Source organism: Vulpes lagopus, chromosome 4 (assembly GCF_018345385.1).
Source record: "Vulpes lagopus strain Blue_001 chromosome 4, ASM1834538v1, whole genome shotgun sequence".
NCBI lineage: Eukaryota > Metazoa > Chordata > Mammalia > Carnivora > Canidae > Vulpes > Vulpes lagopus.
This window is the reverse complement of record NC_054827.1, coordinates 32,393,604-32,409,137: the sequence shown is the minus strand read 5'-3', so window position 1 is coordinate 32,409,137 and position 15,534 is coordinate 32,393,604. Positions and strand designations below refer to the sequence as shown.

Below are 15,534 nucleotides of genomic sequence, written 5' to 3'. Positions count from 1 at the left end.
GTTCAGGATTAAGGTGCTGAGGGCCTGGCCTGACATGGATCAAGAAGAAATCAGAAATTTCAATAAAAGAACGTACAAGATTTGTTCAGTGCTTCACTTTATGGCTTCACAGAGGGGGAAGAACCAGCCACCCAGGCAACATGAGGCTTCTAGCCTAGGAAGCTAGAAAAATGGTGGAATCAATGACAAATCTGGGGTAGTCTGAAAGGAAAACTGAGTTAGGGAAAGGACAGTTCATTTAGTTTTGAACATATGACACTCATAGTATGGTTGTCTTTGGGTAGCTGGATATTCTCTGGCAGTTAGATGTTGTAAAGAGGCAGGATTAGAAAGAAGGCAAGAGATTGATTCTTTTTCAGATTTAATCATTAATGAGCTTTATAGTCTTGGAAAATTTAGCATCTCAAGTATTAAATCTAGTTATCTAAAAAATTAAGCTAACACCTACTCTGTCAGCCTTACAGAATTGTTTTGAGGATCAAATAAGAATGCATTGAAAATATTCTATAATTGTAAGATGGTAGTGTTATTTCTTTTCTCAGTTCAAACTAAAATATTTGGTTCTAGGGCTAGAGAAGAAAAGGGGGAAAAATACCAGACTTCTTAAAAGTTTGTATTTGGAACTAAATCAGAAACATCAGAAGCCATAGTCTCTGAATACATATGCATGAAAACCTCTGTAGACTATAATTTGGGAGACTAATCTGGAAGCTGATCTTGTATATGACAGTTTTAAGGCCCAAAAACACAGGTTGCATCTTGTCAAATGTCAGTATTTAACTTGCCTGAGTTGGAGGTTTGAAGAACTTTTGAATTCCACCTGTATAGTTGCCTGTGTTTGTTTACAGAGTTTTAGAACATCCAGTTCTATGTCTGTGAGCTATGCATTTTTGCAAGGGTCAAATTAAGGTGATGTTTCAACTCTTCAGCCATGCATAAAGAAGTGGTTCCTAATATTTATCAGCATTATCAGTATGTTATGTTGGTTAGCATCACCAACTCTGAAACCAGACTGTAGATCAGATCCCAGCTCTGTTGATTAATGACTAGCCTTGTGCGCTTGAGTAAATCATTTAACCTTGGTGTACTTCTATTTCCTGGTCTGTAATGGGAACTAATATTAACATCTCACCTGAAGGTTGTTGGGAGGATTGAATGTAGTACCATATGTGAAGCACTTAGAATGGTTCCTGGTACATACTAAGTGCTATTTAGGTGTTAGTGGTGGTTATTATGGAATAGTTAAGTGTTATTTTGGCAGTCATCAGGAATAAGGTACATGAACAAAAGAACTGAATTCTCTCGGAAGTTATGGCTGAGTGAAGTGGAAGTGGTAACGTGAAAAATCACAGACTATAGAGTCAGACATACTTAGATTCAGATAGTAATTCTGCCCCCTTTGCTATATGATTTAAGCAAGGCACCTAACCCCTCTGAAGCTCAGTTTCTTTTACCTGTGAACCAGGAGTCACCATACCTATCCTGCGGAGTTGTTATGAGGATTAAATGAGATAATGTATAAAGTCCTTGACCCAGAATAAATGCTAAAAAATAAGAGTGCTAACACCCCTCTGTATCTCTTTCCACTATAGAGTGGTATGGATAGTTTGATTTCCTGTATGCTCTTGTACTCATTTGTTTGCAATTCTAGAACTTCTGAAATTCTTTCCACTTGCTAATAGTGTAAACAGCAGCTGTTTAATCGGATATACCTTTAAAACTGTATTGTCAGCAATCATTTCCTTCTTTTCTTTGTTGTTTTGCATTACATGCTTTATCATTATGGTAAATCCTACTGGAATCAAGATGGTAGACATTATTAATTGGTCATAGACTCGAACTGGATGTAGTCTCACAGTCCTTCTTCACAGTATTTCAAGCAGCTAAACCCAGTTCATCAAACTCAGTCCAGTAGGGAAATATTTTCTGCCTTAGAGCCTTCTAGAAGAAATATTTATGAGATTATCAAAATAATATCTGAACTGTCCATTAATCCTGTCTCAAGATGTGGGCTTGTCAAACTTTATAACAACACAGAGTGATCTTAGAGTGTTTCCTAACAGAGGCTTATCTATATTCCAACATTGTTACATAATGTGAGCATCTTTAAGCACCTTCTAGAGTAGGTCCAATAATCATAAGAGTATAAAGCAGTAACTACAATGCAAAGATTGTAATGCAGTGACCCAACTAAGAGGGTGCATCAGAATCAGCTGGAATGTGGTCTTAAAATACTCATACTCTGGACCTCACCACAGATTTATTGAATGAGATTCATCAGTAGATAGACCTTGATTGACATGTATTTTGTAAAACTATCCCAGATGATTCTATTTATGCCCCTAGTTAAAAATAGCTAAATACTGACAAGGGTATAGAGAATCAGGCTTCCTCATGTGCTATTGGCATGAGGGTAAATTGATATAGTACCGCCTATAGAACAGTTTTGCTGTATCTATCAAAATTTCAAATCTGTCCAATAGGAATACATACATCCACAAAGATCTAGTTTCAAGAAAGTTTCTTATAGACCTATTTATAATTTCAAACAATTGTGAGCAGCTGAATGATTGTCAGTATACAAATGGTTAAGTACATACACTGTGGTATAGATACCACAGTGGTTTACTGTGTAACTATTTAAATAATAAAGTATTTTTGAAAATTATACATGAGGATATAGAAATATATCTAGGATATATATTTTTTAATATTTTATTTATTTATTCACGAGAGACACAGAGAGAGAGATAGAGGCAGAGACACAGGCAGAGGGAGAAGCAGGCTCCATGCAAGGAACCTGATGTGGGACTTGATCCCTGGTCTCCAGGATCATGCCCTGTGCTATGCTGAAAGGTGGCGCTAAACCGCTGAGCCACCAGAGCTGCCCTCTAGGATATATAGTTAAATTGAATAAGCAAATTACAGAATAAACCCATTTTAAAAACTTTATATGTAAATATATATAAAGATTTGGAAGAATACTCATCAAAGTATTTACAGTGGTTATCCATGACAGAAGAATGGGAATGATGGAGGGGGAGGTATAGGCAGGCCTTTTTACTTTTATATTTTGAATATTTGCAATAAGATTTTGTTATTTTGTAATAACAAAGAGAAACACTGGACAAAACACTGAGTGATTTAAAGAAAACTTGTATGAAACCTAATTTATATGTGTCAGAATACTGCTTACTTTGTAAATACCAGTTTTAACCTGAGACTTATAATTTCTAACTTGTGAAACCAAAAGGAATGCAAAACTATTCTGAATGTTTACTAAGAGGATAAAGTTTTGTTACATTAAAATATATGAAAGTAATTGAGAGTTTCAAATAGTATTTAAAGTAAAAAGCATTTACCTTGTATCAGAATTATATTAGCTACCTGTTTTAAAAATATTTAGTGTTTGTGGAAACACTGACTTTAAATATTTAAAATATTTAGTGTTTCATATCAGGATATGAATGGGTACAGGATATTTTAGTGAATTTTTTTCAATTGATATGCCTCTAGCCCGTGAGGATATTAACTCCTTTTAATCTCTCTCTCTCTCTTTTTTTTTTTTTTTTTTTAAACTTTAGGCCCGATGAGAGAAAGGGAAAGTTAAGGATGCTGGAGCAGAACAATGGATTTCTCTTTCTCTTTCATGCAAGGGATCATGGGAAACACAATTCAGCAACCACCTCAACTCATTGACTCCGCCAACATCCGTCAGGAGGATGCCTTTGATAACAACAGTGACATTGTTGAAGATGGTGGCCAGACACCATATGAAGCTACCTTGCAGCAAGGCTTTCAGTACCCACCTACAACGGAAGATCTTCCTCCACTCACAAATGGCTATCCCCAATCAATCAGCATGTATGAAACTCAAACCAAATACCAGTCATATAATCAGTATCCCAATGGATCAGCCAATGGCTTTGGTGCAGTTAGAAACTTTAGCCCCACTGACTATTACCATTCAGAAATTCCAAACACAAGACCACATGAAATTCTGGAAAAACCTTCTCCTCCACAACTACCACCTCCTCCTTCGGTACCACAAACTGTGATTCCAAAGAAGACTGGCTCACCTGAAATTAAACTAAAAATAACCAAAACTATCCAGAATGGCAGGGAATTGTTCGAGTCTTCCCTTTGTGGAGACCTTTTAAATGAAGTACAAGCAAGTGAGCACACAAAATCAAAGCATGAAAGCAGAAAAGAAAAGAGGAAAAAAAGCAACAAGCATGACTCATGTAGATCTGAAGAGCGCAAGTCACACAAAATCCCCAAATTAGAGCCAGAGGAACAAAATGTAAGTTGAAATATCTTTTTTTTTTTTTAAAGATTTTATTTATTTATTCATAGAGACAGAGAGAGAGAGAGAGAGGCAGAGGCACAGGCAGAGGGAGAAGCAGGCTCCATGCAGGGAGCCTGATGTGGGACTCCATCCAGGGTCCCTAGGATCACACCTCAGGCTGCAGGCGGCGCTAAACTGCTGCGCCACCGGGGCTGCCCTGAAATATCTTTTTGAAAAATTTTTTAATATTGCAGATTTACTGGAAGTCCAAGATAAATTTTTCAGTTTTTATCCCTTCAAATTTAAATATTTCTGATAACTTCTTTCTTCTAACCCCTAGCCAGGAGCTGAGGATGTTATAATGGGTGCTGAGTAAAATTTTTTGAATAAATGAATGGATATCATTAGAGTGAAGAAATATTTTTGAAAACATGGGACACTAAGGGACACCTGGGTGGTGCCTCAACGGTTGATCGTCTGCCTTTGGCTCAGGGCATGATCCTGGAGTTCTGGGCTCGAGTCCCACATTGGGCTCCCCACATGGAGCCAGCTTCTCCCTCTGCCTGTCTCTCTGGCCTCTCTGTCTCTCTCTCTGGGTCTCTTGAATACATAAGTAAAATCTTAAAAAAAAAAAAATGGGACACTAAGAACCTTGCTGCTTATTTTTTTTTTTAATTTAATAGCTTCACTATTTTTGTTTGCATATAATAAACTCCTTTTTTTTTAAAGAGGAACAGGAAAAGCAAAGAGAAATGGTTAATAATATTAGTTTTCTTTATTTTGACCAACTTTTTCCAGTGTTAATGACCTAACACTCATTACCAGTGTGTTTGCTACAAAGTAATATGAACTAATAGAAGAACTCTTTTTATTAAAATCAGAGTTAGTATTCATATATATTAAAACTTCAGGCAGAATTTTTATAAAAGTCATCCTTCACTGGTAACTTAAGATGCATGCTACTGAATTTTTTTTTTTTTTTTAGTATACCTGAGGTTTCAGTATGAATTTTCTTAATAATAGGTATGTAACAAATCAATTCTACCTTGAATGTTTAGTTGGTATTCAAATACATGTATGAATTGAAGACATTTCTCAGACGTTGATTTGGGAAGAAATAAATATTTGTTTTACAACACTAGTCTGCTTTTATATCTGGTATGTCTGAATAAATTAATGTGTTATATTCTTTTTAAAGAAATGTTTACTTCATACCAGCTCACCTTTTCCTTGATAGTTGGGTTCCAATGAGAAGATAACATATGTACTTACATATGAACATACATATACAAGTTCAGATAGTGTTAAGTGCTAATGAAAATAAAACTGGGTAATGAGATAAAGAGATTATTATTTTTTTAATAAAGGTTTTTATTTATTCATGAGAGACAGAGAGATTGAGGCAGAGACACAGGCAGAGGGAGAAGCAGGCTTCATGCAGGTTGCCTAATGTGGGACTCAATGTGGGACTCGATCCCAGGTCTCCAGGCTCACACCCTGGGCCAAAGGTGGCGTGAAACCGCTGAGCCACCCAGGCTGCCTGATAAAGAGATTATTTAAAGACACTTTAGCTATTCTGGTGTCTTAGTTTTGCATTTGTAAGATGCAGGCTTTGTAACTAAGTAGTTTCTAAAATGCCATTTATTAAATCATTTATTAAATGCCCCACCCCTGAACTTAGCTTATATTGTATCTTATACTGGCTGTTTCTTAAGTAAGAATACATGGAAGGAGAAAAGCTAACCTTTTGTACTTCAGATGCATTCAGTGTAGCATTTTTTTAGACCTGCAATAAAAAAGTATGTGATGCACTGTGACCCTTGGGAATCACAAAAATGCATAAAACCTGAATTTGTTTAAAACCAAAGCTAAAGCTTAATTCCTGAGAACTGTTTTGTTGGCCCTTCTTGCTTTTTTGCTCTAGAGAATCTGGCAAATAGAATATCAATTTTACTTCCTGGGCTAGACTTTTTACCTCTATTGATAAAGTACATTCAAAAATATATTCCAAAATAGAAATAGGTCTAGAAGCAGTTAGAAGCAGGATAAGACAATCTGCTCACTTTTTGTATTTCCGTTTTGTTTATTGGAATCTAGGAAAAAAATCAGTGCAATGATATTTCTAATGGTCACTTAAAAAATTTTTTTAGGGACACCTGGGTGGCTCAGCGGTTGGGCATCTGCCTTCAGCCCAGGGCATGATCCTGGAGACCCGGGATCGAGTCCCACGTCAGGCTCCCTGCATGGAGCCTGCTTCTCTCTGTGCCTGTCTCTGCCTCTCTCTCTCTCTCTCTCTCTCTCTCTCTCATGAATAAATAAATAAAATATTTTAAAAAAATTTTTTTAAAGATTTTATTCATGAGAGACAGGCAGAGACATAAGCAAAGGGAGAAGCAGGCTCCCTGTGGAGAGCCCCATGTGGGGCTCAATCCCCAGACCCCGGGATTACAACCTGAACTTAAGGCACATGCTCAACCGCTGAGCCACCAAGACATCTGTAAAAAAATTTTTTTTAAGATTTTATTTATTTGGCAGAGAGTGAGCCAAAGCTTGTGCTCAGGGGAGGGGCAGAGGGAGAGAGAGAAGCAGACTCCCTACTGAGCAAGGAGCACAACTTGGGGGCTCTACCCTGGGATCATAACCCAAGCCAAAGGCAGATGCTTAAGTAAGCCACCCACACGCCCCTCTAATAAGTCACTTTGTAATGAGATTTTAAAGCCAGTTCTTTTTTTTTTTTTAATTTTTTTAATTTTTTAATTTACTTATGATAGTCACAGAGAGAGGGAGAGAGAGAGAGGCAGAGACACAGGCAGAGGGAGAAGCAGGCTCCATGCACCGGGAGCCCGACGTGGAATTCGATCCCAGGTCTCCAGGATCGCACCCTGGGCCAAAGGCAGGCGCCAAACCTCTGCGCCACCCAGGGATCCCTAAAGCCAGTTCTTTGTTGGATATCTGCTATGACTACTCTTTGTATCACTTAAACCTTCAGTTAATTGTTATATCCAGGGATTCAAATGATTACATATGATTTAAAAGTTTTAGTTCATTTTCTTTTTTGGTAAATCATGTGGGGCATAATTTAATATTTCGTTATTTAAGATCTTGAGGTAAGAGATACAGATGTAGAAAGTGATATTGATTGCACTAAATATTACCAAGACTGTTGCCTGAAAGTTGAGTTTTTGGTGAAAATCCGGGTTTTTTTGTTTTGTTTCTCTCCTTCCCCTTCCCATTCCCTGTCCTTTTCCCTCCCCCTATTCTTCTTTCCCTCTTTCTCTATGTTACTCTCTCTCCTTGCCCATCTTCCTTTTTTTTTTCCAAAGGGAAAAGAGAGTTCTTATTAGTTGATTTTGATTAATTAAAATGTATCACACATGGGGAATAGTTATAACCATAAGAGATGGGTGCCATAAAAGTTATACTCCCTTTTGATAACAGAATGTTAAAGCTAGAGCTCTCAAGGCTCTTGCTTGTTATTAGTGTCATGCTTCAATAAACTGTACAGATGACCAGCAATGTTCACAAAATAATTGGTTTTGTAATCTTATGGGTTTTTTTTTTTTAATTAGGTTTCCTTAACTTGAACATTTATTTTGTTTCCCTTAGGACAGTCTTTTGTAAGTGTTTCATTTTTGATACCCTTGTGCCTCCTAATTGTTACTAAGGGTCCGGTCCAAGCCCTTGGTATTTAACATTGTAGAGGGCTTAGAAATGAAAAAGGAGCTCAAGTCACAGTCTGCTGACGCCACTGGACAGCTCCCCTCCCCAGATGCTTTAGAGAAGTATAATGAGAATTGAGTGCTTGGAGGAAAAGTTTGAAATGATTGTCCTTAAGCTGGATTTGCTTTTATATATAATTTTGTTCTTTAAAAGTCCATTCATAGGTTGTTTTTTCTTTCTTTACTTTTTTTTTTTTTTGAGCAATCTCATTTGAAGTAATAGTTTGTGATTTCACTCACTGTCCCCCCCCCCTTTTTTTTTTTCTTTTTTCTTGGTATTTGATCTACAAGCATTTCCTCCCAATTCTGAGCTGTTTGGCCTTCTAAATAGTGGCTGTTACTTGGAACAACTTAAGTATATCTTCTCAACAATAAAATGTGTCCAAACATCTAGGCAGCAGGAGACTTGAGATCACTACTGAAATTGTATATTTTGTAAAGCTGGCTTAGCTGTTTTTCCTCCTATCAAATTAGAAACATGTGGAAATGTTTCTGCATGTAGTCCTCTTTGGCAGGTGTCATGCCTCCCGGGTATGAGTGGAGGATCTATTCAAACATTGGTCTTCCACCAGCACTTCAGTGGGCTTATCCACTAAGACTAGTCTTTATTAACTCTTAGCTTGCCATTTTCACTTATAAAAAGCCAAATACTGGCTTCAGTTCCATTAGCACAAAGTTAGAGGTTATGTTTGGTTCTCTAGCCTCAGAGTGTTATGTCTTAAAATTTTAGAAACTGTTCATATGCAAAATGTTCTTTTTGTACAAGTGTTTTAAGATTATAAACTTAAGCAGTTATTCAGAAAGTTAAAAAAATGCACGAATAATTTATTGCCTTTGAACTTTTCTTCCACCTTAAATGTTAATATAAGTTTTGGGTTTTTAAAAAGAGTATGATTTTACTTAATGTTTTGAAAATTATTAGCGGTTAGGAATTCTGCCAGTTTTGATGCAGTTTGTTGTAATAAATCTCTTGAATTTTAATAAAAATACTAGGCCAAGTTTTTTAAAAGGAATATTTTGGATGATGTAATTTTAGTTGTTCTCAACATATTTTTTTCCTGTTTAAGAAACTTCTTGTTATTCTTTCCTGGAATATAGGTCTTTGTGTATGGAGTCAACTAAAAATGTAAAAAAGAGATATAAACTCATAAAATCAAAAGTTTAAAACTAAGGAGAGCTAACTCACTGTCATCTTTTTCTCTGAGGCTCTCTTCCTAAAGCAACACTATTAGTACCAGAAAAGGTATCTTTTGTCCTTACTTGATTTTAATCTCCTTTAAGCTTATCTATCTTTTGAACGACTAAAGGAAAATGGATGTTATACCCAGAAGTATTTTATCTGTTGGCATTTTCTGACTAATTTTTCTTGACCCCTAAGCATTTGACTTCCTTGACCACATTATGTTGTCTTAAAAACTTCTCCCCTTAACTAGTGTTTGTGATACTGTGCTATCTGTTGGTTTATCTCCTTAACCTTTTTTTGGGCTCAAGTCATAGGCACCTCTAAATGGTACTGGATATTTCTCCCATCCAAATACTAATCAGGCCCAGGATGCCTGGGCGGCTCAGTGGTTGAGCATCTGCCTTTGGCTCAGGACATGATCCTGGAGTCCCAGGATACAGTCCTGCTCAGGCTCCCTGCAGGAAGCCTGCCTCTCCCTCTGCCTTTGTCGCTGCCTCTCTCTCTGTGTCTGTCTTTCATGAATAAGTAAATAAAATCTTTTTTAAAAATTAAATTAGGGGATCTCTGGGTGGCTCAGCGGTTTGGCGCCTGCGTTTGGCCCGGGGTGCGATCCTGGAGTCCCGGGATTGAGTCTCACGTCGGGCTCCTGGTATGGAGCCTGTTTCTCTCTCTGCCTGTCTCTCTCTCTCTCTCTCTCTCTATGTCTGTCATAAATGAATAAGTAAAAAATCTTTAAAAAAAAAAAGAATTAAATTAAAAATACTAACCAGGCCCAACTCTGCTTAGCTTCTGAGATCAGATAAGATTAGGTGCATTTCAGGGTGGTATGGCTATAGACTAAATGCCCTATTCGATATTTCTATTTTGCCCATGCATTAGCATACTTTACAATGTATGTTATATTTGCTTTCTATCATCACAGCATCCTTATTCGACTTTCTTTTACTTGTGTAGTCTTAAAAGCTTCGAATAATAAATCGTAGGCTTTTTTCTCTCCCTTGCCATTGTTTTCCTTTTAAGATGACTGTGTAAACAACTTCAGTTCTGTGAAAGTGATTTTAACAGTATTTCATACTAGCCTGAAGGAAAAGCGAACATTCTGGAACAAACCAAAAAAAGATAAGACATTTGAATAATAAAAAGTTTTGAAGGAAATCCTGTCTTTAATCCAGAAAGGGAAAAATGTTAATGGACTTCAGACCATTCTTACAATAAGAGTAGAATTCTGTTGTTTGGTAAAGATGAGTCACTCCTTATCTATCTGCCCTCAAAAGGAGTTACAGAGATCCCTTACCACCCAGACATCATGAAGATTGAATGTGTGGAGGAGGATGACTCTGCATATGTATTTGCCTCAAGTGGCCTTGTCTTCCTGTGGTAGCTTGAGAATGAGAAGTTGAGGTGATTGAAGTGAAGCTACCCAAAAGGCCTATGCAAATGGAGACAGGATTTGCAGACTGCTTTATTATCATACTAGCGATCTGGAAAACAGTTTTCATTTGAACATAGATTTTTCCTTCCTTGCTCAATGAGTGTGTCCTATTAGATTGCATAATCATGGTACTACCACAGACACATCTGACAGGAAATTTTGTGCCCATCAACAAGTTACTACTACTTTTTTTCACCTGGGCTATTTTCACCCACCTAATTAAACATTCTGTTTCCCCTCCTGCTCCTTTCCAAAATAATTCTCCATGTAATAGCTAACATGATCTTTTTAAAACATAAATCATTGTCTGTTACTTCTCTCATCCTCTTTGATGGCTTTTTAGTACCCTTAATGTAAAAGACTTGAATATACTTACAGAGCCCTTGGAATGTAGCCTGCCTCCCCACTTTCATCTTGTAACCTCTGTCTTCTCTGGGCAGTTAAGTTAGTTGTAATGGCCTTCCTGAAATTTCCACTTTTTAAGCCCCAGGAACTTCACACATGCCATGCCTTTTTTCTGGAATGTTCTCCTGTCCACATTTTACTAGACTAATTATTCTTCCTTTGATGCTCAGATTATATTATATTTTCTTAGAGAGGCCTTTCCTGGCCTTCATATTTAGAGATATACACCTCCCTATTATTTGTCTTTCATACATTTAGATTGTATATGTTTTTGTTTGTTTAATGTCTGTCTATCCTACCCAACCATAAGCTTTTTGAGGTGAGGGATCAAATCTATGTGTTTCATTATTGCATAGTCACCTAGAGCAGTGCCTGGAAAGTCATAGGCACTGTTGAATAAATGATTGAGGCTTGGGTTTTGGATATTAGTCTGGCTCATCATTTCCTAATAGTTATGGGCCTTTCTACAACTTTTTTATTTAGTAAAACTTTGTTTTTACTGTTTTTACAACAGTGTCTTGAATTAATTGAGAATTTTAAGTAACTTTTAGAATTACTCATATTTTTAAATTGGAATTTAGATTTAACTTGATGGATAAAGCTCTCTGTACCACCTAGATTGAGTTCTGTTCTTTTTTTAAAAAATATTTTATTTATTTATTCATGAGAGACACAGGCAGAGGGAGAAGCAGACTCTATGCAGGGAGCCCGACGTGGGACTCGATCCTGGGTCTCCAGGATCAGGCTCTGGGCTGAAGGCAGACGCCAAACTGCTGAACCACCTGGGGATCCCTGAGTTCTGTTCTTTGAGAAGTTTTATGTTTTAAGTTTTTTTTTTTAAGATTTTATTTATTAGAGTGCACACATGCACATAAGCATCAGGGAAGGGCAGGGAGAGAGGGACAAGCAGACTCCCTGCTGAGCAGGGAGCCCAACATGGGGGTCAATTCCAGGACCCTGAGATCATGACTTGAGCCAACCAGGTGCCCTGACAAGTGAGAAGTTTTAAAAAGTCTTTTAAATTATAAAAGTAATCTGCATTTTACAGAAAATACAAATAACACAAAAATGTCGATCTTCCTTCACTATTTCCTTAATTTCATTCCCCAAAGATAGCTATTCTTCTTAATCTGGTGTAAAATGTATTGAATACTTTTCAAAGCATATATAGGCTTTTTTAAAATAAAAAATTGAAGATGTTGATAGACATAGATTACTGACATGAAATAATGCTATACTTACCATCCTCTACTTAGATTTTCTCTCTCTCTCTCTTTTTTTTTTTTAAAGATTTCATTTATTTATTCATGAGAGACACACAGAAAGAGAGAGAGAGAGAGGCAGAGAGAGAAGCAGGCTCCCTAAAGGGAACCTGATGTGGGACTTGATCCCAGGACACTGGGATCACGCCCTGGGCTGAAGGCAGGAGCCAAACTGCTGAGCCACCCAGGGATCCCCAATTTTCTCATTTTGTTTTCTGTAGATAGTTTTCTTAAAATATAATTGCCTGAATGAAGAGTGACATATTTTGAATTTTGACAGATACTTCTAAATAGCCTAAAGGGTTGTAGAAATTAATTTTTAAGTAATGTATTTGTGGGTTTTATGATTAGAAAAGTAATGTTTATCATAGACAATTTGAAAATTCAGAAAACCACCAAAAAAACCACTTTTTCCATAACCTGGTGGTATTCTTCTAATTTTTCTTTCTATGCATATAAAAAAAAAATATTTTCCCAAGATCAGAATCATACTATACAAACTGCTTTGCAATTATGCTCTTTTTAAACAACAGTTATATTATTATTTTCCCATGGTATTTTTTTTTTTCAAAAGATTTTTAAGTAATCTCTGCACCCAGTGTGGGGCTTGAATGCACAAACCTGAGATCAAGAGCCACATGCTCTACCAGCTGAGCCAGCCAGGCACCCTTTCCATGTGATTTTAAAATTTATTTATGTTACTTCACTATCTAGTCATACTGTAACTTACTATACTAATTTAAATTACTGGACATCCAGATTGTTTTCTAATATTTGCTCCTATAAATAGGACTAGTTTGCATATCTTTGTGTGTGTGTATATATTTATACCTCTCAATTCCAAATTATGTCTTAGTAGCAATCTCAGAGTGCTCGTTTTTCTGCACCTTGTTAGTTTAAAAAACAACAACAGTCAACAAATTAAACTTTAAAAGTAAAAGAAATGAGAGATACAGCTATGGAGTGGAATGGAACATGAGTTTAAGACATAGCATCATGTACTGCATTAGTTGTATTCTTACTATCTACATTATTAAGTTAATAAATGTCTTTTATTCTCTTTGCTATTTAGTTTTGGTTCTTTTTGTATATGTTACTATTCTTTGGTTGGCTCCATTTTGTTCTTTTTATCTATACATTTTCACCTAGAGACCAAATGAGAGGGTTGACACTGTGTCAGAAAAACCAAGAGAAGAGCCAGTACCTAAAGAGGAACCCCCGGTGAGTTGCTGTATTGAATACTGTCTAACCAGGTATGGATGGCATAAGGAGGTGTAAGCAGGGTAATTAAATTATAACACATTTCATATATACTATTACAGTTCTATATTTCTGGATTTCAGAAATTATACTGAAATAAATCTTGGCACTTGTTTTACTCAGCCATTAGAAATGACAAATACCCACTATTTGCTTCGACGTGGATGGAACTGGAGGGTATTATGCTGAGTGAAATAAGTCAATCAGAGGACAAACATTATATGGTCTCATTCATTTGGGGAATATAAAAAATAGTGAAAGGGAATAAAGGGGAAAGGAGAAAAAAATGAGTGGGAAATATCAGAGAGGGAGACAGAACATGAGAGACTCCTAACTCTGGGAAACGAATAAGGGGTGGTGGAAAGGGAGGTGGGTGGGGGGTGGGGGTGACTGGGTGATGGGCACTGAGGGGGGCACTTGATGGGATGAGCACTGGGTGTTAGGCTATATATTGGCAAATTGAACTCCAATAAAAAAAAAAGAAAAAAGAAAAAAGGTAGATACTTCCAGTGAATTATTTTCTTTTCAAAACTGTGACCACTTTTTCTTATTGAAGTATGACTGACATATATAAATGACCACTTTATGATGGATTATGTGCGTTCTCAAGATGCCTTATCAGTAATAATAAGACATCAGTCGTATTTTCAATATTTGGAGTGGGGCTTATTATTTTCCTTCTCTTCCTTTTGTCTAGTTATGGTTAGATATCAGGGAAGGTATAATTGAAGATAAATTTTACATGGTTAGCATGTTTAATGTACTTTGTTCATAGTTTCTTTTTCTTTTTTTTTACTTTCTTTGCTGATGAAGTTTTGTGACCTTTCTTATAGGTTCAGCCAATATTATCTTCTGTTCCAACAACAGAAGTGTCTGCTGGTGTTAAGTTCCAGGTTGGCGATCTTGTTTGGTCTAAGGTGGGAACCTATCCTTGGTGGCCTTGCATGGTTTCAAGTGATCCCCAGCTCGAGGTTCATACCAAAATTAATACAAGAGGTAATTATAAAGGCATAAATAGATATTAAAGAAAAGGCTGGGGAAAAATGGAATCTTAATTGTTGTATACAATTATAAGGATATGCACATGAGGGACACCTGGGGGCTCAATTGGTTAAGCATATGACTCTTGATTTCAGCTCATAGTCTCATGGATCATGGGATCGAGTCCTGCATCAGGCTCCACACTCAGCGGGGAGTCTGCTTGAGGGTTCTCTCCATCTGCCCCTCCCCCCACTCATGCTCTCTTTCTCTCTCTCTAAGGTAAATAAATAATTTTTTTTAAAAAGAGAAAGAATATGCACATGATATATAATCTGACACAAAAATACCAATTTTTAATAACCAGTGATAGAATTAGGGTCATCCTAATAGGCAGTAAGCCTCTACAACTGAGATAGTCCTTGTTTCCCCTTATAACACCCTACATTTGTTTTATAATTTCTTCTTTACTTCTTTAAAAACCATTATCTGACTGACATCTCATTATGAATTCCAAAAGAAAGCAGTTGGGTAAGTAATAAGATGTCTTACGTGAGTTTAGTGGGCATTTGGGTCACATTTCCGTTGTACACTTTATTTCATCATTGACTCCTATGAGTAGTAATTTTTTACCGACACAAGTGCTTTTCATCCTGATAAAATTTTCAGGGTGTTTTTCCCTCCACTCGTTTTTGAATATGTAAATTTTTCTGGTATATCCGTATAAATTCAGTGCAACATGGACCTACAGCTTGAATCTAGCATTTAGCATAGAATTTTACCTTAGGAAAAAAAAAAGAATTTTACCTTAGGAATATTAATAAATGTTACGAAAAGATGTTTTCTAATTTTTTTCCGTGGGTTTGTCTGAAACATGTGGATTAGATTTCTGAGATTCTAACACTTGGAATGGACTTGCTTAGTTAGCCAGGGGAAGTTTTGAGCTTGGAATTTATTGGATATTTGCTTTGTGAACTGTTACGTGTTGAGTTCCTTATTGTTTGTGA

General features: G+C 36.6%; 1 protein-coding gene across 6 annotated transcripts in view; it reads left to right on the top strand.

The window, feature by feature from the left end:
- The window catches only part of NSD3 (nuclear receptor binding SET domain protein 3), a 119,436-nt gene that overhangs the window by 41,024 nt on the left and 62,878 nt on the right, over positions 1-15,534 (top strand). For all 6 annotated transcript variants that reach the window (XM_041752822.1, XM_041752821.1, XM_041752818.1 and 3 more), the window contains exons 2-4: positions 3,585-4,303; positions 13,439-13,510; positions 14,383-14,545. In XM_041752822.1, the coding sequence (XP_041608756.1) occupies positions 3,629-4,303; positions 13,439-13,510; positions 14,383-14,545 (910 nt within the window). In that variant the 5' untranslated portion in view covers positions 3,585-3,628. The remainder of the gene's footprint in view (positions 1-3,584; positions 4,304-13,438; positions 13,511-14,382; positions 14,546-15,534) is intronic.